Source organism: Populus trichocarpa, chromosome 1 (assembly GCF_000002775.5).
Source record: "Populus trichocarpa isolate Nisqually-1 chromosome 1, P.trichocarpa_v4.1, whole genome shotgun sequence".
NCBI lineage: Eukaryota > Viridiplantae > Streptophyta > Magnoliopsida > Malpighiales > Salicaceae > Populus > Populus trichocarpa.
In genome coordinates this window covers 23,828,308-23,855,720 of record NC_037285.2, presented here as the reverse complement: position 1 = coordinate 23,855,720, position 27,413 = coordinate 23,828,308, and the positions used below count along the sequence as shown (strand labels likewise).

The following is a 27,413-nucleotide window of genomic DNA, read 5'->3' as shown; positions in this document are numbered from 1 at the left end:
TCTCTAGTACCCTTTCATCCTTCGATGAATGTTGTTGGGAGCAGATGGGTGCATCGGATCAAACGTCGTGTTGATGGCAGTATTAAGCGTTATAAAGCCTGTCTAGTTGCTAGAGGCTTTACCCAGCAGGAAGGCATTGATTATTCTGAAACCTTCAGCCTAGTTATTAAGTAGGCCACCATCAGATTAGTCTTCTCCATTGCGGTTTCACGTAATTGGAAGATTCATCAGCTCGACATTCATAATGCATTTCTCAATGGTGTTCTTACTGAAGAGGTCTACATGAAACAACCTCCAGGTTTTGTTGACCCTACTCTTCCATCTCATGTGTGGAGATGCACAAGTCATTGTATGGTTTAAAACAGGCACCGAAGGCATGGTACACTCGTCTAAGTGACTTTTTGCTCTCCATTGGTTTTCTTACCTCCAAGGTTGATACCTCCTTGTTTATCTTATCTGATGGTACTAATATCTTTTATCTCCTGGTATATGTTGATGATATTCTGCTTACGGGTAGCAACTCTGCTATGCTTCATCGCCTAATACAATTATTAAGCTCTAAGTTCAAGCTCCGTGACTTAGGAGTTGTTCATTACTTTCTGGGTTTTGAAGTTCAATCTACAGGTATGGGTTTGATGTTGCGCCAACACAAATATATTCTTAACATCCTCACTCGGGCTGGTATGACTTCTTGCAAACCCGTTGATACTCCAGTCTCTTATTCAAAGGTTATTATACTGCCAGATAATCCATTCTCTGATCCCACACAATTTCGTCAAATCGTGGGTGCTCTTCAGTACCTCACCTTCACCCGACCAGATATCTGCAATGCTGTTAACAAAGTCTATCAGTTTATGCATGCTCCTACAGATTCACATTAGGCCACCGTTAAACGTATTCTACGCTACCTTAAAGGTACGACATCTTATGGTTTTTATATCACTCGAGGTTCCTCCTTTACTCTACATGGTTTTACAGATGTAGATTGGGTTGGTAGTATTGATGATCGCAAGTCTACGGGTGGCTACCTTGTCTTCTTTGGTCAGACACCGATTTCATGGAAATCTGGCAAGCAACGCATAGTTGCTCGCTCCTTCACTGAGGCTGAGTATAAAGCCTTAGCAGACGGTATTGCTGAGGTCATATGGCTTCAATATTTGTTAACAGATATGCAGGTTCCCTCCGTCTCTGTTCCTACCATTTGGTGTGATAACCTTGGCGCCACCTATCTCTCAACGAATCCTATTTTCCATGCTCGTACTAAGCATGTTGAGGTAGATTATCACTTTCTCCGCGACCAGGTTGCGAAGAAAGAGATTCAGATTCACTTTATCCCCTCTTAGGATCAGCTTGCAGATGTCTTCACCAAGCCGCTTTCTGTTGCGTCCTTTACTGCTTTTCGTTACAAGTTTCGGGTCGATCCTTCACACTCAGCTTGAGGGGGCATATTATAGAATGTGTAACATGTATATATATGTGAATAGGAAATAATTATATGTATAGAAAAAAATATAAAATTATTTCAATGTTGTAATTTCTACAGTTACAGTCATGTTCTGCCCCCCGCCCACACACCCCCACACACACATATAAATACATATAAATATAAAAGGCTGAATAAGGTACAATATAAATCATTCTATTATTCTCAACTAACTCAAAGATTATTAGTATCCCTACCATGTATATAGATAATTGCCTTCCGATAAACTCTTTCAAATTAAACTGAAAGATTATTTGTATTTTCGATCGTGTATAGATAGACATCTCCAATAAGAATTCAAACAATGTAATGTAGGATAAAAGTTTATTCTTTGCGTTTTTATGGATTCACACTGACATAAAGCCTGTAATTTGTCCTTTTTGTTGACATTGAAAATAATTAATCTTTTATATGTGGATCTGACAAATCTAAAGTACAAGAGGCTTGACTTGACTAATTCAGCAGAATTCAGCATTGAATTCAAGCTACGATAGCGATTTGTCTACCCTACAGGCCGCTGTCGAAAGTGGTCGTACGGATAATGTTAGAGCTTGAAAGTGCAAAGAAATGACGATGAATGCTCGAAATCGATGACCAATGGAAAATTCTACGATGGTTTTTAACAAACAATATCGCAAGGCATCTTGCTTTGTAAATTAGAGTGTCTTTAATCTTAAGATGACAATGCTTAATTAATTAATTAATAAAGTAAATAACTTAATAAATGAAAGGGATAGACATAAGATGTTGGAGACAACGTGTGCAATAAAAGGGAAGGAAACTTATCCAGACAAGATTAACCTTAAAAGTATTTATGAGGTACTTTCGTCAACGTCAAAATACAGTTCATTCTTCATATAATAATAAGAGTAGTTACCTCACAGCTCATGGTTGAATTATTGTCCGGACCATGGAGTAGAATATCCTAAGAATTACCTCATCTAGAGTTTTCAATCAATAAAATCCGCAAGCTCATCAATGGAATATCATTTTCTCTTAAGAGAAGGATTGTTTTCCGATTATAAACATATCAATGAAAACACTATTTTTTTAATTTATATCAGATAAATAAACAATGCAGCTTACCAAAAATAAGACATATTAGAAATACTTATACTTTCTCTTTACGCAATCAGTTACCTTACCCGAACTTTAAGATTAGTTAGGGTTCTTACTGACCAAAATATCTATGGAATATCTTTTTGTATTATGAGGAGGACTTTTCTTCAACCATAAACAAATCAATAGTTAAAAAACACAATATTTTCTTAGTTTATATCAAACAAATGAACAATACAGCTCACCACAGATAAAGCATATTAGGAGTACCACTACCTTCTCTTTACGCAATCAGTCACCTTACCTATACTCTGAAACCAGTTAGGGTTCTTAGTGAACAAAATATCAATGAAATATCATTTTGTTTAATGAGGAGGATTCTTCGACAATAAACAGATTAATAGTTAGAAAACACAATATTTTTTAGTTTATATCAGACAAATGAACAATGCAGCTTACCACAGATAAGACGTATTAAGAGTACTAATACCTTCTCTTTACGCAATCAGTCTCCTTACCCGAACTCTGAGACCAGTTAGAGTTCTTAGTAACCAAAATATTAGGTGACGACTCTGGTTTCCATCTTTCTACTGATAAAGGACAATAATTTCTTATCTTTTCCATCCACACTATTCCCAATCCAGGAGGATGATCATAGCAACACCGTACACGTGTGACATATCATGGTAACACTGTCATGATTTTTCATGCTAACAATAATTACTAATGATGTTACAAGGAGGTATAGTCGTAAAATGGCCAAGAATATGCTCAATATCTAATTGCGAAACGTTTTTCTTTGAGAAATTTTTTTAATATGATTTTTATTTGGGGGACTAATCTATTGTCTTCGTGGAAAAGTTGAAAAGGAAAGATTTTAGGAAACCATCCCCAAGTGGATGGGTGAAAACAAAGAGTCTATTGTTATGGGCCCTAAAGAGGCAGCTTGATTTTATCCATAGCTAGTGGTAATTGGCAAACGAGGAACGCACGCATGTAACGAAATTGTTTAATTTTTATTAGAGTATGTAAGAAAATAAATATATATATATATATAGGCACATAATCACTCGATCAACATATATATATATATATATATATATATATATATATATATATATATATATATATATATGTTGATCGAGTGATTATGTGCCGTGATTCCCATTAAGTGGGTCGTGCATGACACGTATATGTCCTAAAATAACTTCAAATACCTTCAAATGCCATCTTATTTGGAATTCTTCCATACAAAAACTTATTTTGATTATTTGAAACTTCTTAGAAATTATGAAGTAATGCGTTCTCACGCTGAGAAGCAATATGAGATAACTTTGTCAAAGTCAAAAAATTAATCCTTAAAAAAAGTCAAGAAAATGCTGCTTGTACACGCTGGGAGGCTAGTGCCTATAAAATGGTCGTTCCATCCATGCCATCTTGCATCAAATCTCTACATCTTCATACATTCTACAGCTCTGTAACTCACCATCTCTCCTATCGAGGAAAAGGAAAAGCACAGAATCTCTGCCTCATTATACAAACTTGCGTTACATTCTTTTGTACCCAAACAAACCTCTGTTTCACACACTAAGCCCAAGCCTTTATAATATCTAATCCTATTTATCCAAGTGCCAGCTTCAATACTTAGACTGCAATGGGAAGCATTGATGACTTCAGCCGTTATTCTTTCCCAGATGATTTTGTTTTCGGAACATCCTCATCAGCTTACCAGGTACATACTCTAAATTTTGCTGCTTCTAGTGCAGTAATTAGGAGGGGACAACAGAAAATTATTTAAAATAATACTAATGTTAATTAATTTTTCGTTATTATTTTATTATGACATGCAGTATGAAGGTGAAACAAACAAACATGGTAGAGGACCAGCTATATGGGACACTTTCACTGAGGAACATACAGGTACCAATCTCTCTCATTAAAATTTGTACTTCCCTCGCTAAAAGTTGAATAGAATTATGTTAATGTCCTAAGAAAACCACCATTATTAACTTTTCAACGTTTGCAGAGAGAATAAATGATCATAGCAACGGAAATGTAGCTGTTGATTTCTACCATCGTTATAAGGTATGGGAGTTCTTCATCATATTTTGGTTGTGGTTATCTATATGATGTAAATAACTATATTCTGATTAATTTAGTGTTTAAAAAAAATTGATAAATGTTACAGGAAGATGTGCAAAGAATGAAAGAGATGGGAATGGATGCTTTCAGATTCTCCATTTCTTGGTCTAGAGTATTACCACGTAAGTTTTTTCATTTTTTTTTAAAATTTGTTCTTGACATAGTAATAGTAATGACACTGTTTTCACTGAGTGAATTTCCATTTGATATATAATAGCTTTCCGTTGGATTTGTTTTTGGAAAATCAGATGGCAGGTTAAGTGCTGGAGTAAACGAAGAAGGCATCAAGTTTTACAACGATCTCATTGATGACCTCCTTAAGAATGGTTATAACCTTTCCCTTCCCTTCAATTAATCATAATATTTTGCCAAAAATTGATGCGAAAATTCTTATACAACAAAAGGTTTATCTTGGCCGCTCCATCTGATTATATGATGTTTTGTAATATATAGGTTTGCAGCCTTACGTTACTCTCTTTCACTGGGATACTCCACAAGCTTTAGAAGATAAATATGGTGGTTTCTTAAGTCCTAACATTGTGTAAGTAGCAACCTTTCGTTAATTATTCTTCAAATATCCAAAATTGTTGTAGCTTCGAAATATTATAATCTAATCTGTCATTTTGGAGACTTTGTGGACATATGCTTCTCTAAAATTCAAAACTTTACTATAAATTTTCTCACATGAAACATTGATTTCCAGAAATGATTTCCGAGACTTTGTCGACCTTTGTTTCCAAAAGTTTGGAGACCGAGTGAAGAAGTGGATTACTTTGAACGAGCCATGGATGTTCAGTGTTCAAGGTTATAACATGGGCACGATGGCACCGGGTAGGATTTCTGTCGTTGTAAATGATCCCCACCGATCCTTAAACACTGGTGCCACTGAAGTGTATACGGTTAGCCATCATTTGTTGCTCGCTCATGCTGCGGCAGTGAAACTATACAAGGAAAAATATCAGTCATGTCAAGGTGGACAGATTGGGATAACACTTGTTTCTCATTGGTTTGAACCTTACTCAAACAGTGAAGATGATCAAAATGCAACCAAAAGAAGCCTCGACTTCATGCTTGGTTGGTTAGTATTTTTTTATATATATCAAATTCAAAAGTACTTTCTGAATTCTCATTTCAGCTAGAGAAGACCTGATATGTATGTGTAAACAGAAGGTAATCAGTGTTTTTGTTTATGGTGGCAGGTTCATGGATCCTTTAACTAATGGTGACTATCCACGTAACATGCATGATTTTGTTGGTGGAAGATTGCCCAAGTTCACTGCCGAGGAATCTAAGATGTTGAAGGGATCGTATGATTTTATTGGAATTAATTACTACACAACATATTATGCTCAAAATATCGATGCAAATTATCAGAGTGTTGGATTCATGTCAGATGCTCGTGCTAATTGGACAGGTAACCAATGATCGATATCTTTTCTTTATTATTCTATTTTTTTTTTCAATCAGATGATGTTTAATCAATTATCAAATATTAATTTACTTTGTTATTTCTTAATTTTGTAGGAGAGAGAAATGGAATCCCAATAGGTCCACAGGCTGGTGTAAAATGGCTTTATATTTATCCCGAAGGCATCAGCAGGCTTTTGAATTACACCAAAGATCTATACGGGAACCCAACAATTTACATTACTGAGAATGGTATGGTTGAAATGAACGATCATACATTATGCTACATTTAAGTTTCTTAGTACTTCTCTAACACTAAGTATATATGTTCTTAATGTTTTATTTTACTGATTTTTTTCAGGGGTTGATGACGAAAATAACAATGCTTCATCACTAAAGGAAGCTCTTAATGATCCCATAAGAGAAAAATCTTACAAAGACCACCTTAAGAATGTCTTGAGATCCATCAAGTGAGTTAATTCTTTTCATTTATTGATAATAAGTTTTTTTAATCTATAGCAACAATTATATTATTAAGTTACCAAATCCATCTAACTGGGATTCAATATTTATTTATTGCAGTGAGCATGGTGTTGATGTTAAGGGATTTTTTGCTTGGTCTTTAATGGACAATTTCGAATGGGGAAGTGGTTATGCTGTGAGGTTCGGCCTCTACTATGTTGATTACAAAAATGATTTGAAACGATATCCTAAAAAATCAGTCAAGTGGTTCAAGCAGTTTCTTAGAAGAGACTCCCACAGTCCTATTCCACATACGTATCCTCTGATTACTTCTAATGAAACGTCGAAGATTGAAGATAGTTTGGTTCGGGATGCTAAAAGGCCAAGAAATGCCTGAATGCCTTCGGCTGGATTTGAAGTCAAAGTTGTTAGCATCTGCAAATTGGGCTTTCACGGCTGAAAGATAGAGCTCTCAGCATTAATTCAACAGAATTTGGTCACCACTTCATTCATTCAAGGCTGTGGTTAAGAATAAAAATTCATGGTTCTAGTTTTCCTTTCTTTTGTTTAATTATGGTTTTAGAATTTAATTTGATTATTTTACTGTTGTATCGTTTTCTCATTCGATTATTGATTATGATCCATTTACTAATAATACAATTCTTCTGCGCCATCATTCATTATGGTTTGTTTAATATTATTTATTTCAGAAAGAAAAACGTAATATTTGACTCTCAAAAGTTTTTTAAAGAAATAGATTATAGTATAAACAAATACAAATGCATTGGATAACCAAATGTCGCACTTTAATTTGATTTTTGATTTTTTTAAAGAAAGAGAAACTTTTAGTTTCTTCTTTTTAAGTGACTATCAAGGATTTGTCTTTTTTTGTGTGAAAACATTCTTATAAGCACCAATAACCCAAGCATAATGATTAGTACTTAAAAGTGCATTTTTATCAAGGTTTTATATTATCATTTTGCACTTGAAGTATCAATAACTCCTTAACTAAAGCATGTTTTATAATAACAAGTCTAATACCATAAAATACCTTTAATTTATGGTAAATATTCATCTTAAATGCATGCCTATCACATAAATGAAAGGATTGATTGATGAGTTTAAGTACTGAAATTGAAAGGATAAAGAGAGGGCCAAACTTAGAAAAGAGATGCTGGTTCAGTCCAAACTAGAACACTGTTTGGTCATCGGGTCATATCTGGAGCTGTAGATCTTGGATTTAGGTCTGCTTTATATGGATGGAAAGCTAAGACATAAGCCTAAAACTTTCATGCGGAGTCCAAGATTTAAAAAGGCCATTTTCAAGTCCAAATTGTAGCAACAACGGAGAAGTCCAAATCTGTCCTGCAGCCCAGACACTGTTCAGTGTTTAGCCCATATCTCGAGTTCTAGAAGTCCAAATGACCTTAATTTTTTTTCCTGGAAAGCTGAGACAATTTCCTAGAACTTTCATGATTTAAGTATGTTCAAATTCTGACTTTATCAATGACGTTTTGTTCAGACAAGAAGATAAGGATTGTCACCAAGTCAAGATATGGCCACCCACTTAACAATTAGTCATCAAATCAATAGTTCCAAATTTTGGCCTATAAAAGGAGGCATTTGCCATACATTTAGGCATCTTGGTTTTCAGATCAAGATCATGTTCTTGCTCTCTCTCTCTCTCTCTTTATATTTTTGTAATGCTTAAGTTTTGTTTATATTAATCTCTTGTTTATGTTTTTCATTTCCTTTCCTTTACTTAGTTAACTTATATCTTATTTATGTTCTTATCTTGTTTATTTATGTTTCTCCTCTTCATTATGTTTAGCTAAGTTTATTATGTCAAGGTGAAAAGGTTACACTAATGGTGTAAGAATAAGTATAGTATAAACTCAACATGGATTTTAATGTTTGATACTAACATGTTTTGTATTTGTTATCTTATTCACTTTTAATACTTTGTTTGTTAAATAGTTAATCTAGATTTATTTTCAATACGATGGATATATATATATATATATATATATATATATATATATATATATATAAAAGAAGATTGAATTAAAATGCTAAAAAGATAGGCGAAAGAAAAATAAAAGCAAATTTATAAAATCAATAATCCAAAGATAATTTGAGCTAAGAAAGAATGCATAAGCTGCGATAACAAAGTCACAACTTCTAGCCGCACTTTATTTTGTGAAACCATCAGTCCTATGATTAGTTTCGTGCAAAACATGAGAGAAAGACATCGAACGCAAATGTGAAGAAAATATAGTTGTATAGATGAAAACCTCATGAAATCTCCATGATGACCTATTAGATGTCTTATTCATACAATTCATCACAACAACATAATCATGTTCAAAAATGAATTTCACTTCAATAAAATCATTTCACGAAGAAGATAGTTCAAGAACTTTAATCACATCTTCAAAGTGGAAAAAAGCATTACTAGCTTCAAAAATACCCCATCTAACCAACCACGACTCCTTAGTATTGAAAATAAAAGTGGAAAAATCAATGTTTCATCCATACCTCCTTGGAGGGTTACTGTTTTTGTGAAGCAGTCTAGTCGAGTCTTATTTCTCCCCAGTCACTTCCACTACCAGAAAATTGATAAATACAAACGGAAATATCGAGGGAATATTTCCGTCGGTAAATTTTCGAGGGATTTTACCGACGGAAATATTCCCTCGGTATATACTGAGAGAATTACCGTGGGAAAAAAATTAAAACAAAGTAACAAAAAAAATGATGACATGTCATTTTTACCAATGGAATTACCGACGGAATTTATTCCGTCGGTAAATTTGTTGGTAAACTGTGAACACTGTTCATCATGTCAATTACAAAGGGAATCACCGACGGAATTTTCCAGAGAGCTCTAGAACTGTTCACTTTCCAATTGCACTATTAATTGTTGTTCTTTACGGACAAAATCACCGACGGATTGAAAAGTCGTCGGTGTTATTTGGCGGTTTTCTGAAAAAATTCAATTAATTTAAAATTTTCATTTAAATATTACAGACAGAATCACCGACGGATTGAAAAATCGTCGGTAATTTTTTGGCGGTTTCTGAAAACTTTTTATGAAATTGAAAATTTAAATTAAATATTACCGATGGAATTACCGACGGAATAATTAAAAAATATTAATATTCAATTATCCGTCGGTAACGCGCCCCAATAGAAAGCCCGAATCCCCTTATTTCACAAGAGACAAACCCATTTATTATTATTATTATTCTTCTTCTTGTTCTTTTACTTCTTCTTCTTCTTCTTCTTCACTATATGTAAAAACACATCATTAAGGTATGTCTTCTTCTTCTTCTTCTTCACTATATGTAAAAAACATCATTTCTTATCTATTTCTTTCTCTTCTTTTCTCTCCTCATCTCCTTCTCTTTTCCTTCATGCTTGGGCATGTCTTCTTCTTCTTTTTTCTTTTATCCTTTTAGTTTTTTTTTTAATTAATATGCTTAATGAAATTTTTTTTCTCTCCTTAGCTTCACTTGCAACTACATTAAGGTAAAATTTTTATTTTTTTCTTCTTTTTTCATGATTTTTTTCACTATATTTGTTTTTTATTTTATTTTTAATTGTTTTTGTTCTTAATAATTGTATATATGTTGTTGTGAGATTTTTTTTTTCATATGAGATCAATTTTTAGTTGATTTATGTATAGGATTTTTAAATTTTTAGCAATTGCAACTTCATTTTTTTCATATGAATTTTTTTAGTTGAATTTATTTTTTTGTTTTATTTTTTTTTTGCAAATTTGTTTGAGTTGATTTTCTTATTCTTTTTTCCAAGCATTTTGAGTATATATTATAAAGTGTTAATTTATGTTAATTTAATTATTTTATAATTTTATAAAATGAATTTTTTTTTAAAATGTTTTTAAATAATTACCGACGGAATTACCGACGGAAATTCCATCGGTAATTCCGTCGGTAAATCCGTTGGTAATAAAAAAATATTATTACCGAGGGATATACCGACGAAATAAAGCGGATAAATTTATTTTTTTATTACCAACGGATTTACCGACGGACAAAAAATTACCGACGAAAGATTCACCGACGAAGCATTTCCGTCAGTGATTCCGTTGGTAATTAATTTACCGACGGAATATGTGTCTTACGCCAACGGAAAAATTCCGTCGGTAAAACTGTTAAATCTTGTAGTGTTCATGCCTAGAATTATGTCAAAATCACTTAATTCTAAGGGTATTAAATGTATTTTCAATTCACACCCGTTAATATTGATTTTTACCCCTTCAAATACAACATTTGAGCTAAGAAAAACTGCATAACCTGTGATAACAAAGTCAGGCCACAAAGTCACAACTTGTAGTCGCACTTTGTTTTGTGAAACCATCAGCCTTCTGGTTAGCTTCGTGCAAAACATGAGAGAAAGACAACATAATCATAACAACATAATCTCCATAATGACCTATTAGATGGTTTATTCATACTATTCATCACAACATAATCATATTCAAAAATAAATTTCACTCCAATAAAATCATTTCATGGAAAATATAGTTCAAAAACTTTAATCACGAATTTAAAGTGGGATAGCACCTAGCTTAAAAAATACCCCACTTAACCACAACTCCTTAGTACTGAAAATAAAAGTGGAAAAATCAAAATTGATTGCAAGATCATCGTTGAACATTTGAAATTTGACTAAAGCCACATTCGGCGAAACACAATTAGTTTTAGATTGAACGAGATATCAATTTAAAAACAAATTATTTGCTATTCAAAACGACTCGGCAAGCAGACACCAAACATTCACACAGATTTTATTAATGTCACATGCTTTGTTCAAATTTCATGTTAATCCAAATAAACCAAACATCGACACCAAAACAAAACTCATGCACCAATATTTAACGTTCACACAATGCAATCACAACCTAGAGAATAAATCCATAACTCAACATAAATAATCAATAGACTAAAAGAACAAAAAAGAAAGAAAAGCATAGAGAAAAGCATAAACTATGAAAAGAACGAGAGACACAGAGGACGAAAGACGAAGAAGAAGAAGCACAAAAACAGAACCAAAGATGAATTCAGAGAGAGATAGAGATAACAGGAGAGAGGCAGAAGAGGAAGGAACGCAAAAAGTAAAAAAGGTCTGAGAGAAAAAAGACCAGAGAAGGAACAAGAAAAGCAGGGCAGGAGAAAGTAGCCGGCCAGCCCTCCATCACCATCGTCTTCCCCCTCTGTTTCCTCTGTGCGTCCGTCCTCCTTTTCAAAACTTCCCCCCCTCCCTGTGTTCGGTCTCTTTTTTGGCTTTTCAATTCTTGTATTTTTTAACCTCCTCAACCAATTACTAATAGGAGGCTGAAATAATAGTAATTTTATGGGCATTCCAGCATCCTTTTCTCACTCCTATTATTTTTTTGGATTTCTTCCAAATATTTTTTGATATTTTTTTTTGTATTTTCTCCTTTTTTGTGTGGGAACCCAAAAATGGAAAAATGGATAACAACATCAATAAAGAGTGCCTTGGAAGTATATGAAACGAGAAGCTCTTCACCTCACCTCTATCTTATGGCGTAGGCCTTTAGGTAGCTTACTGTCGCACGTGAAAAAATCCGCGCGCGGCGTCGGCTGGCGATTTTTCATTTGTCGTTTTGATTTGATTCGTTGGAGTCGCCACCTAGTATTTAATTGAGGGTTACTAGGAAACCCGGGTGTACTGGTCTCGTCAGAGATTCACGGGTAAGGGACTGGTTGTGGTTAGGGAAGGTATTAGCCCCCCTAACACACCCTACCTGAGGTAAGCTGCTTCGTAGACTTGACGTGTTTTAAAAATAAAATTTTAGCCCAATTCTAAGGCTTTGATAAATCAGTTATTAGTTCCCAAAATATATGTAGACACATGTTCTACATTTTTAAGGGAGTACAACATGATTTTTATCTGTCCTTTAGATATTTGTGCATATAAATTAAAAATATTAAATTCATTTTTTTTTTATTCAATAACATACATAAAAAATTATAAAAAACACACATACACTTTCACTATATTTTTCTTTTTCTTTTCTTTTCTTTTTCTTTTTCTTTCTTTTTTTGTTACATCAACATTACAAATTATAAAAAAGTCAACTAAACAAAAAAATACATTAAACAATTTTTACAATTACAAAATTAGCCCTAAAACAATCGGAAATTACAGGGATAGCCCTCTACAGTTGGAACAGTGTCAGGGAAGTTTTCTGGGGCGGGAACAGTGCTGGGACAATGGTGGCGCGTTGCTCCACGCGCGCACCGTCACTGGTCTCCAAAACAACAGGGGGTCAGTCGCGGCTTCCCCTCTTCTTCCCCTCACCGGCAGTGAGAATCACTGTCACCTGCAAAAGGAGAAAAAACACACAAGGCAGTCGGTTTTAATTTCTTCTTCCTTGTTTTCGGATCTGTCTCTCTTTTTCTCCGTTCGGGCAGATCTGTTCGTTTCTTTTTCTTTCCTAATCTCCTCTATTTCAGGTGGTTGCCGGCTTCTTCTCCCTTGTTTCGGGTGGTAGATCGGGCGACTGTGTCTCGGTGGCTGTGGGCGTGGCGGTTCTTGTGGTCAGCCGGGTGAAGCTGCGATGGAGAGGGGATGGCTGTCCGATCTTCACTCCTCTTGGCAGATCTAGTGGGTGTCGGTGCTGATGCTGGTGCTGTTGCTGGAGGAAAGAAATGCTGGAGGCGGCTGTTATGGGGTTCGGCTATGAGAGGAGAGGTTGTGGCTGAGGGGAAGATCGGTGCTGTGGGTAGAGGGCGCCGGTGAATAGCTGAAATAGCAGGGAGGTCCAAGCTTGTGAGCGCCGCTGTGTTCGGGCTGGTCTGGAGGAAACATGCGGAGGCGGTGGCTTGCTTCTGGGGAGGCCGAATGGCGGTGGGTTGTTGGCTGTGTTGACAGAGGATGGCTTCGGGTGCAGGGGAAGAAGGAGACGGTGGAAGTGTGGGTGGTGTTTGGCAGAGGACAAGGGGAGGAGGAAAATCGTCTGGTCAGTGTGTTTCGGTGAGGCTGATTTGTGAGAGGGAGAGGCTGGGTTGTGTACAGCCGAGAGAGGGAAAGACAGATCGAGGGGAAGAGAAGGAAAATGGAGAGATGAGGGAGCGGCCGGTGGAGAGCTGAGAGGCAAGGGAGGGGGCTGTGTGCTGGTCTGTTGGCTGTTGAGCGGAAGAAGAAAATCAAAGGGGAGGGGCGGCCGGCCTATGTAAACAGGGGAAGGGAGGCTTGCGGCCGCCCCTGCTCTCTCTAGTTTTCTGCCCTTTGGGAAGGAGGGGGGCGCCGCTCCTCTTGAAAAAATCAGTTTAGGGTTAGGTTTCTTGTATTTTTTTTGATGTTGTCAAAATTACCCCCCTCCCTTTTGTTTGAGTTGTGAACCAGTATTTATAGGTAAAATGTTGCATGGATCTCAAAATTGGTCCCTCAACTTTCTTTCTTTTTTTTGTAAAATTTGATTTTTCTTAATTTTTTTGTATTTTTTGAAAACGAGCAATATCAACGTCGACTCAATGAAGAAAATCAATGATTTTAAAAATAACGCGTTAAAAGTTGAACGCGTTCCAAATGTCGTTGAAAATTTAAATTCTTTTAAGACGATGCTAAAAATGCTAAAAACGATGCAAATGTATTAAAAATGTATTTTTTGGATTTTCAATGTTTTTCGCTATTTTTGGATTTTTTAAAAAATTTATCAAAACATGGGTCAAAAATTGGGTAGCAACAGATGCCCCCTCTTTACAATGCTTACGAAGCAAAACTCCTCAATGTTTCGCATAGTAAGCTTTGTAAAGAAAAACTCTAAATGTTTCTTTCTTTTTTTTTCGTTAACTTGAGATCCCATCTGGCGATCTCCTTTTTCAAAACCAAAGAATGTGTGTAGCTCGGTCAACCTGAAATCCCATCTGGCGATTCCCTTTAACCAAAGCTACATGAGATCCCATCTGGCGACCTCATTCATCTTGAACTTAAAAAAATGTGTGGTAGCTCGGTCAACCTGAAATCCTATCTGGCGATTCCCTTTAACCAAAGCTACATGAGATTCCATCTGGCAACCTCATTCAACTGGAACTAAAAAATGTGTGGTAGCTCGGTCAACCTGAAATCCCATCTGGCGATTCCCTTTAACCAAAGCTACATGAGATCCCATTTGGCGACCTCATTAAACCAAAACTAAAAGATGTTACGTAACTCGGTTAACCTGAAATCCCATCTGGCGATTCCCTTTAACCAAAGCTACATGAGATCCCATCTGGCGACCTCATTAAACCAAAACAAAGAATGTGGAACAAATGGTCTCATTGTATGGGTGACGAACCCAAGAAAAATGATGGTCTCATTGTATGGGTGACGAACCCAAGAAAAATGATGGTCTCATTGTATGGGTGACGAACCCAAGAAAAATGATGGTCTCATTGTTATGGGTGACCTACCCAAATGAAAGATGTGATGTGACAAGTGTGAGAAATGGGACTTACCTGGCGAAGTCCTGAAGGGATGATAGAAGAAGGGCCAGAAAACTTGGTGCTTCTTGATAATTCTTGATCGCAGGGTTTGAAAACTCGATGCTTCCTGATTGCAAGGTTGATCTTTTCATTTCTTTGAGATTTTCCTAACAGTAAGGTTTATCTCTCATCTTCTTCCCGTTCCAAGGTTACAACATGATTCTCTGTCATTATCAGCTCAATGATTCTCTTTTTTTTTTGGTCCCCAATCTTGCTAAACTACATTGAGGATTTTTCCTGCAACAAAATAAAAAATATGTACAATGTTTTAACGTTAGCTGACATGCATGCATCCTTACCTGATTCGAAATATAGGTCCCCCCTCTTCGATGTTCCATCATCACAGGGTGCCTTTGTTTGCATTCCAAAGCTTTATCTGTCCTTCCCATGTACTGACTCATTCGTGTGCTAGCCATCCAACCAGTTGTAAGTGCAGTGCCCAATCTAGGCTGTCCATGACGATTACTGCTCTCGCTGTTTATCAAGCTTGACTTTGCCCCCAAGTGTGGTGTTGCTTGATTCATCGTGAAGGATTTTCTCTCCTGGATTCTTCTAAGAATTATCCTCTGATTGGTTGTGTGCATCATGCCAACACCCATCATGATTGTCCATCAGTCATAAACTTGCCTCAAGCTGAAACAATACTCTTCAAGTAATGTTATCACCAGTCTTCATGGAAATTATCCAATCGTCCAGACATGCATCTCATAGCTTGCAGTGAAAGACTCATCGTTGTATGCTCAATGTTCTTTCTCATGGATTTCTCTCAGCTTGTCAAATCAGATAGTGAAAAGAAATGCAGTGGCATCATCAATGATGTTCATTTTATCGCCCATATTCATGCGATGAAGTGCGCCTTCGAGCTTCAAAACAAGATGGTCCCACAGTCAGTCTTGGTGAGTGCATCCTTCCAATATTCACAACTATGCGATAACATCGTTCAAAAAGTCATAGCCATGTTGGAGATGATAATATGACATTATCCTTCAAGTACAACATTGTTCCGCAATCAATCTTGGTGGTGTGCATCTTTTCATATTCGTTCGAATGCAACTGTATGCCCACATCGGTCGATAGCCATGTTTCAAAAGATTTCCTTCAAGTGTATCTTTGCTTTCCCGATTGTTGACGGGGTTCACTAGATCATGGACTATCTTTGAACAACATTGCCCCCAATATGATCTGGATGTGCTCGTTCATTGATTATCTTTCTTTGAACACCATTGTCTTTAGTACACTGATTCATCATTTAATCATCTTTCATTGCCCCCAGCTGATACGAATACTGTTTGTTTTCCTACCCATGATCCACTGTATTGCCTCCAGGTGGTCAACTTTTCAAGGAGTGTCGAGAAATGTTGATGTCATTCTTGTCAAGGATTTTGCAAATTCGGTCGATGTTCTTGTTGTTTAACAATCTTTCTTGTTCTGGAATCAACTCTCATATTTCAAAGATCATGTCAATTCAAGTCTAATTGTTGAAATGAAATCAGAGAGATGTCAGTTTTTTGAAAATCAAGTTTCTTCGGTCAAAGATCCAACACACGTTATTCGAAATATACAGTCCTTTGATTGTCATGTATTTTGAAAACAGAAATTGACCCATTGTAAGACTAAAATGGTTTTTTTTTTTTTTTTTTCATGGTTCTTTGTATCCATTTTAGACTCTGATTTCGGGTATATCTTTTGATGGTCTATGATGAGGTGACCTTCTGTGAATTTCAAAAAAACAAAAGACTCAAGTCAAAACTTGAGGACTCATCAAAAAAGATTGTTTTTTTTTTTAACACCAATTTTATCAGCATGCATAATAACCAGTAGCTTAATCCATGAAGCTATGACTCTTATGGAAAACTCTTCAAGTTTTGAGATCGCCATTTATCGGTTCAGATTGCTTACTTGATCAAAAGGGCTTTTAAAAGCACGTAATGTAGGCTATGGTTCATGGCTTATGAAAGAAAGGAAAATCCAGGCTCAAAAGGTGTTTGAGGGTTTCAAAGACCTAGGATCAACATCAACTATTCATCAACTCTCTTTCTCGTTGTCGTTGTGGAGAAAGTGACATATAACCTTGTTAATCCCAAAGATCAGAATTCTCTTAACATAGGTCATAATGTAAATCCAACTTTTTCTATGGTGAATAATCGATCTAAAAACTTTTGAAGACACTAAAGGCTTTATCCTAGACGCACCAAAAGACATGAAACTTGATTTTTTTGGTGTTGACTTTTGACATTTGTTGTGTCTTTCTTCCATTGAAACCTCTTTTGCCCCTCTTAGAATTGATAGGCATTCTCCTTCATTTCCACTTTTTTTTTACATAACCTTCCTCAAAGTTTTCTTGGATGGCCCTCAATATATGGCTTTTCTTGTTCTCCCTTTCTCAACCATTGGGCTTTTATTCTAAGCCTTTCTTTTATCATTGATTCTATCAGTGTCTTCATCCTTCCTAATAACATATCTCTCATTGCCCCCAGTGTGGGGTGTGATCCTAGTCAAGGTTTCTTTTTGAAAGAGAATATTTTACCAGGCTCAAAATAGGACTGCAAGGGATATAATCTTTAGAAAGTGAAGGGATATCGAAGATGGCCTTTTCTCATTTCAAGCAAGGTCGGTTAGAATCGATAAATTTTGACCTCATCCAGTGTAATGATTTGGACTTGTAAGAGTCATGATTCACGAGTCCATAACTACCGAATCCACTACATGTCATTATGCATACTGCTAAAACTTAGTTATATGATGTGTGGTTCAGTTTCAGGAGGTATGAGTTCAAAATTGATTGGTCACCTCATGTCATTTTCAAGCATGAGTTATTTCTGCAATCAAAACACTTTTAATGTTCATGATTAAACTTTGCATGTTGGAGTTTGATCAAACATATTTTGTAAAAATACCCTTTGAAAGAAGCATCTCTTGATTTCAAAACAAGAGGAAGACAAAGGAAAGACATGTTTCGTTCAAGGATGAGATGTGACCCCAAAATAAAATGCAAGATGGCAAAAATTCCATAACAAAAATGATTGACAGTTTAACCCCTTCTTAGATCAGCCTCTTTGGCAATATCTCTGTTTTGCCAAGCAATTCCGATCACTCGTCATTCTGAGGATGTTCTGGCGACAAAATGATCGATGACAAGCTCCTTCACAGATTGAGCTCGATTCTTGAAACTCTTGCCTTTGTTCAACTGAAATGGTCGAGGACCCCACCATGACATCCCATCTCTTGTCTGGATTATACCACCTAGAAAATGATGGTTGCATGGGATCTGTCAGAGTCAGGAAAAAGTCTGGAATCTGGCAGATGTTAGTAGTCCAACTTGGGTGGCAGAAAGATGTCAATCTTGGCAAAGACACTTGAGTAGCTGGTGCTACAGTGAGACTTGACTAAACCAAGTAACTATGGTTTCTCATCTTCAGAGTCATCTCCTGATTCATCTCTCATCATTGTTCTGGAATTCTTGACAGAACCTTCAATCCTTCTCATCTTCATAGCTAGCTTAATTCTTTCGATGATCTTCACAACATCATGTCATTCTTCCAATGTTGTTGTGGTCGTTTGTGGATTGTTGGCAACCTTCCAACAGCTAGGTAATCTTGCCAGCGCATAGAATCATGCAGCGCTATCACTGTCAATGTGTGAAATGAGGCATTGTTTTTGTTGGAGGAGAAACTGATGAATCTGAAACTCCTTTGTCTCCTCTTCGATTCCTCACTGACGGCGCATCAAACAGACACCTATAGAGGGAGCTCTGCTCTGTTGAAGTTTCAATCTTCTTTCTATTTTTCAGCCGAGGTTTGTCTCTTTTCCCTTCTTTTGCATTTTCAAGCTAACACCGATGAGAGAAAATTATAGATGATCAGAAACTATTGCATCCCTTCTTGGATTCTCCACTTGCAGATCTACAAACAGGTTTCTGCAGAGAGAGCTCTGCCACGGTGAAGTTCTATATTTGCTCCTGTTTTCTAGCTCAAGTCTGGCTTTTCTGCCTACTACAGTGTTTTGCTGGTGCCACTGGTGAGAGAAAGTTTTAAAGCATATGAAACTACTACACCCCCTCTTGCGTTCCCCACTGGCAGATCCACAAAGAAATATCTACAGAGAGAGCTCTGCAACGTAGAAGTTCAGGGTCGAATCATGGTGCTATTGAAAGATGTGGAGGCGATGAATAATTATCAGTGCAACTGAACAAGAACAAAGGTTGTCATTAGCTGATGACTGAAGGCATTGCTGCAATTATTCAAGACTGAAAAGAGGAGGTGCAACTTCGATGGGACATGGACAAGCAGTGTTCCCACAGAAGACTGTGTAGACGTTCCCTTTTCCTTTGATGCTCTACACTTGTTCAAGCAGATCTGAGCCTAGCTACTTCACCATTGATGCTCTCAACTTTCCTTTGATTCTGTGCTTCTCTCTTACCCCTTTCTTTATTATCCATCCTTTTCCATCCAGTGTAGTAAACCTCGGACAGGGGAACCTATTTTTCCCCATGGTACATGCATGATAAATGTATGAACATGTAATCTATATGAAGAACTCGCCCTTCGAGGGGTGACATATGGTTGTAACTCTTGTATGATGAAACAAGAATCTTGATTCTTGCCCAAACTCTACAATGAAAATTTTCTGAGTGACGGCCATTGGGTCACCCAAAAGTCTTGAGTTCAAGATGCTTCAAGAAGGGTTTGCCCTGATGCAAAACAATATATACGGAGCACACATCCTAAAGGCAGGTTCTAATCTTTTTAAGTGAGACAAAAGGTAGGTTTACTACTTGGTCTCTAAAAAGGGTCTCTTGTTGTCCCAGTGATTGCCCTCGTGGAGGTAATATGGGGGCTTGTAGGCAATGAGATGGCACATGTCCAACTATTACCAGTCTAAGCACTCAACGAAGAGTTGGGGTTTACACAAACTTAAACCTTGACTAAAAGTCATAAGGTAAGCTGCTAGTCCCCCTCCTAACCTGAAGCTTGTGTGTGCTTTAAAAAATCAAAATATGTGATGCATGAGACAATTCTACAAAATGCATGAATAAAACAAAAATAAAACAAGACAAAAATGCAAAAACATAAACACATCAAATACACAAAGCTTAGTCCAATATCGTCAGAAACAATACCTTCCCCAGCGGAGTCGCCATTCTGTCGCACGTGAAAAAATCCGCGCGCGGCGTCGGCTGGCGATTTTTCATTTGTCGTTTTGATTTGATTCGTTGGAGTCGCCACCTAGTATTTAATTGAGGGTTACTAGGAAACCCGGGTGTACTGGTCTCGTCAGAGATTCACGGGTAAGGGACTGGTTGTGGTTAGGGAAGGTATTAGCCCCCCTAACACACCCTACCTGAGGTAAGCTGCTTCGTAGACTTGACGTGTTTTAAAAATAAAATTTTAGCCCAATTCTAAGGCTTTGATAAATCAGTTATTAGTTCCCAAAATATATGTAGACACATGTTCTACATTTTTAAGGGAGTACAACATGATTTTTATCTGTCCTTTAGATATTTGTGCATATAAATTAAAAATATTAAATTCATTTTTTTTTTATTCAATAACATACATAAAAAATTATAAAAAACACACATACACTTTCACTATATTTTTTTTTTCTTTTCTTTTCTTTTTCTTTTTCTTTCTTTTTTTGTTACATCAACATTACAAATTATAAAAAAGTCAACTAAACAAAAAAATACATTAAACAATTTTTACAATTACAAAATTAGCCCTAAAACAATCGGAAATTACAGGGATAGCCCTCTACAGTTGGAACAGTGTCAGGGAAGTTTTCTGGGGCGGGAACAGTGCTGGGACAATGGTGGCGCGTTGCTCCACGCGCGCACCGTCACTGGTCTCCAAAACAACAGGGGGTCAGTCGCGGCTTCCCCTCTTCTTCCCCTCACCGGCAGTGAGAATCACTGTCACCTGCAAAAGGAGAAAAAACACACAAGGCAGTCGGTTTTAATTTCTTCTTCCTTGTTTTCGGATCTGTCTCTCTTTTTCTCCGTTCGGGCAGATCTGTTCGTTTCTTTTTCTTTCCTAATCTCCTCTATTTCAGGTGGTTGCCGGCTTCTTCTCCCTTGTTTCGGGTGGTAGATCGGGCGACTGTGTCTCGGTGGCTGTGGGCGTGGCGGTTCTTGTGGTCAGCCGGGTGAAGCTGCGATGGAGAGGGGATGGCTGTCCGATCTTCACTCCTCTTGGCAGATCTAGTGGGTGTCGGTGCTGATGCTGGTGCTGTTGCTGGAGGAAAGAAATGCTGGAGGCGGCTGTTATGGGGTTCGGCTATGAGAGGAGAGGTTGTGGCTGAGGGGAAGATCGGTGCTGTGGGTAGAGGGCGCCGGTGAATAGCTGAAATAGCAGGGAGGTCCAAGCTTGTGAGCGCCGCTGTGTTCGGGCTGGTCTGGAGGAAACATGCGGAGGCGGTGGCTTGCTTCTGGGGAGGCCGAATGGCGGTGGGTTGTTGGCTGTGTTGACAGAGGATGGCTTCGGGTGCAGGGGAAGAAGGAGACGGTGGAAGTGTGGGTGGTGTTTGGCAGAGGACAAGGGGAGGAGGAAAATCGTCTGGTCAGTGTGTTTCGGTGAGGCTGATTTGTGAGAGGGAGAGGCTGGGTTGTGTACAGCCGAGAGAGGGAAAGACAGATCGAGGGGAAGAGAAGGAAAATGGAGAGATGAGGGAGCGGCCGGTGGAGAGCTGAGAGGCAAGGGAGGGGGCTGTGTGCTGGTCTGTTGGCTGTTGAGCGGAAGAAGAAAATCAAAGGGGAGGGGCGGCCGGCCTATGTAAACAGGGGAAGGGAGGCTTGCGGCCGCCCCTGCTCTCTCTAGTTTTCTGCCCTTTGGGAAGGAGGGGGGCGCCGCTCCTCTTGAAAAAATCAGTTTAGGGTTAGGTTTCTTGTATTTTTTTTGATGTTGTCAAAATTACCCCCCTCCCTTTTGTTTGAGTTGTGAACCAGTATTTATAGGTAAAATGTTGCATGGATCTCAAAATTGGTCCCTCAACTTTCTTTCTTTTTTTTGTAAAATTTGATTTTTCTTAATTTTTTTGTATTTTTTGAAAACGAGCAATATCAACGTCGACTCAATGAAGAAAATCAATGATTTTAAAAATAACGCGTTAAAAGTTGAACGCGTTCCAAATGTCGTTGAAAATTTAAATTCTTTTAAGACGATGCTAAAAATGCTAAAAACGATGCAAATGTATTAAAAATGTATTTTTTGGATTTTCAATGTTTTTCGCTATTTTTGGATTTTTTAAAAAATTTATCAAAACATGGGTCAAAAATTGGGTAGCAACACTTACCATGTGTCAAATAGTCAATAAGCGGCTGGTGCCAGTCTTCTTTTTCAATCTCATAGATAGAAACTGCACCTACTTGTTCTTTCTCTTCTACGTCATGAAGTTATTGGTGAAATCACCTATCTTTGACATACAGGGACTTTTATTTCCTCACTACATGAAGCTAATGTTGACACTAGATTTGTTAAAGTATCAGAAGTGATGAAGTCAAGAACATGGCAGTGATCAAGCCTTGATTCTTTGGTTGGAAATGGCGGTGAATATAAAGATGCCTCACCTTAAAGTTTTTGGGATTTCAATTAGTCATCAGACAACTCCTCTCACTTTATGAAGTCAAGAAGCCTGAATTCATCTCATATCACAAGTATGCACTAAAACTGATAACATCACTTGATTATGTCACTTTAGAAGCTTACTATCTAAAGTAATTTATGAGACTTTTTGTCGTAAGCATTGTAAAGAAAGGGGGGCAACTGTCATAACCCATTTCTGGGTTATCCTCAAATTCACTTTTTTTTAAATAAAAATAAAAAAATAAAATAAAAACTAGGGACGCGGAGAAAGTAGGTCGATGAGGATCTCAAACATATGAAAAAATCAAGCTGCAATATTGGAGGAAATTTGAGGCCTAATTGTACCCTATTATGCTAAAAAATGGAGGGAAATTGGTTTTTAAAGTCAATTTAGGCTTTACTTGGAGGAAATTAAAGTTTAGGGGTCAAATTACAATTTTCAGGAGTTAATTTGATCAAATCAGGGGCTTAATTGCATAAATATTGAAGTTTGATGGGCAATTAGGGACTTGATTGAAAAAATCCAAAATCAATGACCAAACTGGAAAAGACGCGCAAATATAGGGGCTGAAATTGACTGAATCAATGATCAAATTGAAGGAATTGGAAGTTTGTTGATCAATTAAGGGTCAAAATGCACAAATTCAAAACCAAAGATCAAAGTGAAAAATGCAGCCAACTTCAGGGCTGACATTTGAATTTGGCAGGGATGCAATTCAATTGATTCTTAAAATCAAAATCTCAATTGAGGTCTTGATTGAATAAATAAAAAAATTAAGGACTGATTTGAAAATAAGGACTACTTAGGCATCATTTTTATTTAAATAAATGACGCGTTTTGCATAAAACGACACCGACTGTTATTAAAAAAAAAAGAGATAAAAATGGTTTCGTTTTGATGACACTATTTGCCATCTTCTTCTCTTGGGCGCACATTGCAAGCATGGGAAAAGGCTTTCTTCCCCTCCTTTGAAGCGCCCCCTCCCTCCCTCTCCCCCCTAGATACCCAAAAACCTGACACAACTCACACCCCTCTCATGGCCTACCACCATGATGAAAAATAGAGGGGACAAGCCTTGGGGCGGTTGGACAGTGGCCGCCCAAGCCACCATACCCCTTTGACATGAATGGACAGGGGTAGGGCAGCTCTCTCTTTCCCTTTCCCCTACCATGCCACGGTTACCTAGGAGGACGATCGCTGCAATGCCGTACATGTACGACAATTGGTACATGGGTGGTTTGATATGATCTAGGATGTGTTTTTGGCTTGAAGATAGGGGGTGTGTAGGCTGTTGGTGAGAATGTGATAAAGATGAAGATGGAGGTTTTGGTAAAGTTCTGTGATGGTGTGGAAGCCTCGGGTAAAAGGGTTAATTATGTTCGTTGGAGAGAGCTGCAACCATTTATAGGAGATTCAAGGCTAATGGGTCTGTGTTTAGTCATGGGTCAGTGATGACCAGCAATGGTTATGAGAGGAAAAGGCAGTATGAGTTTTGGGGGTTGTGGAGGAGGTGAGGTTGTTTTAAGAGGTTGGTGGTTCTTTTAAAGTCTTTAATTGTAGTTGTTTTTTTTTTTTTTTTTTTTTTGTTGAAGGATTGGTAGAGGTAGGCTATAAAGGGTGCCTTTCGGTGAAACGAAAAGGCTTCGTCTTGTAAGGGAGAAGGCTGGTTATATGGTGATTTGGGTGGTGCGTTATTGGCAATATATGGTAATTCCTTGATTTGAATGGATTCTGGACTAAATTGAATTAATTTAGACAAAATCAGCGGTGTACAATGGGCTGCATTGAACTAATTGGAAACAATTGAATTAAATTGGTATTTAATTGAACTGAAATGATTGGAAAGAAACATCTAGGACTGAAATGAAATTATATAAATAGTCAAGTGGTCCTTGGAATATTTCCTTCTTTTCATATCTTGACTTTTAAATTTCCAATTTAATTCAATTAGGGCTTTCAATCTTGAATTCTCTTTCAATTTAATCCCTTAAATTAATCTTTCCAATTTAGCCTCTTTTCAATTTAGTCCTTGTTTTCCAAACTCTTGAAATTTCAACCGGATTTGTCCTAAATCCTCTTTTCTTTTCAATTTCATCCCTAATTAAATCAATTTAGTCCTCCATATTTAACTATTTGTTGCAAATTTATTCTTGATTCTTTCATTCTTCATTTTTAAACCAACTTGACTCTTAATTTCAAATTACTTTTTTAATTAAGCTCACCATTGATTTCGAACTTGACTATTTATTTCAAAACCATTCTTGAATTTTAAATTTCTCTAACTCTTAGCCAAATTAAATCAAACTAAGCCAATTATATTTTTCTCAATTTCTCTATCAATTCAAACCTCAATTATGACCCAAAAAATCCTAAACTTTATTTATTTATTTTGTTTTTGCTTATATATGATGCTCAATTATTGACCAATTTCAACCCGAACTTTTTTTTTTTTGTATTTTTGCATTGGTTTTTTATGATTTTCAAGATTTATTTGACACAAAAATCAAATAAAAAACAAAAACAATAATAAAATTATTAAAATTAACTAAGAGACATATTTTTTTGGATTTTTCTAATTTTTCAAAATATACAAAAATTGAGGTACAATAGTTGTTTTCTCTTTACAATACTTACAATACAAAGTTATAAAAAGTTTTGTATAGTAAGCTTTTAAAGAAAAGTAATGTTTGAAAGAAAAGGAATCGACACCCTTAAATTTTAAATAGATCGAGAGATCCAACACCCTCAAGATTATATGATGGTCTTATTATAATGAATAACCTATCTAAGGCTATTGTATCATTTTTTTATACCAATAAATATTCATGGTTTTAGTTTTCCTTTGTTTTGCTTTAATTGTGGCTCTAAAGTTTAATTCTATTATTTTACTGTTGTCTCATTTTTTATACGAATATTGATTATGGTTCGTTGAATAATAATACAATTGTTTTGATTTCACAAAATTATTTATATATAATAATGTCTAGCATGTTACAATAAATCAAAGGGGACTAGGTTTGTATGAAGCTACAGCTCATATTTGGCTTTTCTAACTTCGACGTTTCATTTTTTATTTTATCCAAGCAAGCTTAAAATTAAAATTATCGGTATAATGTTTTACACCTGTATAAAACGAGATTTCAAATTTAAATTTATATCATGTTTATACACCTTCTCTCTAACTTCCAAATTTAAATTTAGAATTCAATAATTTTATACTGTATTTTTATTAGTATAAACTACTATTTATATGAAATATCAATATTCATTAAAATATCTTAAATTAAAAGAAAATTATATATAAAAAAGAGTTTTTTTCTTGATTTCTACTTTAGAGGAAAACTATAATATACTTGTGTGTATTTAAACTGCCCTGCTGAAGTAGTTTTCTGCATATTGATGTTATTTCTCAAAGAATCTGATCATTTTATAAGAGGAAATGAAGCATGAGAAAAACTTATATATCAAATAAGGGACATAAGAGTATACCTTAAAAATCTTCCTACTACAGAGTTAGTGCAAATTTTGCTCCCAAATACTTTGGATTATTCTACTAGGAACTTCAATTAAAAAATTCGTATAAATTAATTTTTTATTAAATACCATGGTCTTTTTATCATGATTTAAGCATTAAAGTCCATATTGAGTTTATATTATACTTATTCTTACACCATTAGTGTAACCTTTTCACCTTGACATAATAAACTTAGTTAAATATAATGAAGAAAAGAAACATAAATAAACAAGATAAGAATATAAATAAGATACAAGTTAACTAAGTAAAGGAAAGAAAATGAAAAGCATAAACATCATATTAATGAAAGCAAAACTTAAGCATTACAAAAATATAAAGAGAGAGAGAGAGCAAGAGTAAGATCTTGATTTGAACAACCAAGCTCTTAAATGCATGGCAAATGCCTCCTTTTATAGGCTAAAATTTGAAACTATTGATTTGATGACTAATTGTTGAGTGGGTGGCCAACTCTTGACTTAGTGACAATCTTTATCTTCTTGTCTGAACAAAACGTCATTGCTAACGTCAGAATTCGAATAGACTTGAATCATGAAAGTTCTAGGAAATTGTTTCAGCTTTCCAACAAAAAAACATTGAGGTCATTTGGACTTCTAGAACTCAAGATATGGGCTGAACACTGAACAGTGTCTGGGCTGCAGAACAGATTCGGACTTCTCCGTTGTTGCTACAATTTGGACTTGAAAACGACCTTTTTAAATCTTGGACTCCCATGAAAGTTTTAGGGCTATGTCTTAGCTTTCCATCCATATAAAGAAGATCTAAATCCAAGATCTACAGCTCCAAATATGACCCAATGACCGAACAATGTTCCAGTTTGTACTGAACCAGCATCTCTTTTCAAAGTTTGGCCCTCTTTTTGTCCTTTCAATTTCAGTACTTAAACTCATCAATCAATCCTTTCATTTATGTGATAGGCATGCATTTAAGATGAACATTTACCATAAATTAAAGGTATTTTATGGTATCATAATTGTTATTATAAAACATGCTTTAGTTAAGGAGTTATTGATACTTCAAGTGCAAAATGATGATATAAAACCTTGATAAAAATGCACTTTTAAGTACTAATCAGTCCCCCCTCTTTTATGTTTCATCGTCATAGGGTGCCTTTGTTTGCTAACCAAAGCCTTCTTTGCTCTTTCCATGTACTGGCCCGTTCATGTGCTAATCATCCACTCCACTGTAAATGCAGCGCCTATCCTAGGTTGTCTTCGATAATTACTGG

At 36.3% G+C, this 27,413-nt stretch overlaps 1 protein-coding gene and 1 long non-coding RNA gene across 2 annotated transcripts; one reads left to right on the top strand and one right to left on the bottom strand.

The window, feature by feature from the left end:
- Nucleotides 1–4,027: 4,027 nt before the first annotated feature.
- On the bottom strand, nucleotides 4,028–4,323 carry LOC127904304 (uncharacterized). Its single transcript, XR_008057322.1, has 2 exons — nucleotides 4,187–4,323; nucleotides 4,028–4,152 (listed from the first exon to the last, which is right to left on the bottom strand). It is a non-coding gene; the product is annotated as an uncharacterized LOC127904304 (long non-coding RNA).
- Nucleotides 4,125–7,226, top strand: LOC112323255 (beta-glucosidase 12). The gene is made up of 11 exons (XM_052447208.1): nucleotides 4,125–4,274; nucleotides 4,393–4,462; nucleotides 4,569–4,627; nucleotides 4,731–4,806; nucleotides 4,933–5,010; nucleotides 5,138–5,225; nucleotides 5,388–5,762; nucleotides 5,884–6,098; nucleotides 6,209–6,343; nucleotides 6,453–6,561; nucleotides 6,674–7,226. The coding sequence occupies exons 1-11, from the start codon at nucleotides 4,197–4,199 to the stop codon at nucleotides 6,948–6,950; spliced, it is 1,560 nt and encodes a 519-aa protein (XP_052303168.1). The 5' UTR covers nucleotides 4,125–4,196; the 3' UTR covers nucleotides 6,951–7,226.
- Nucleotides 7,227–27,413: the final 20,187 nt, after the last annotated feature.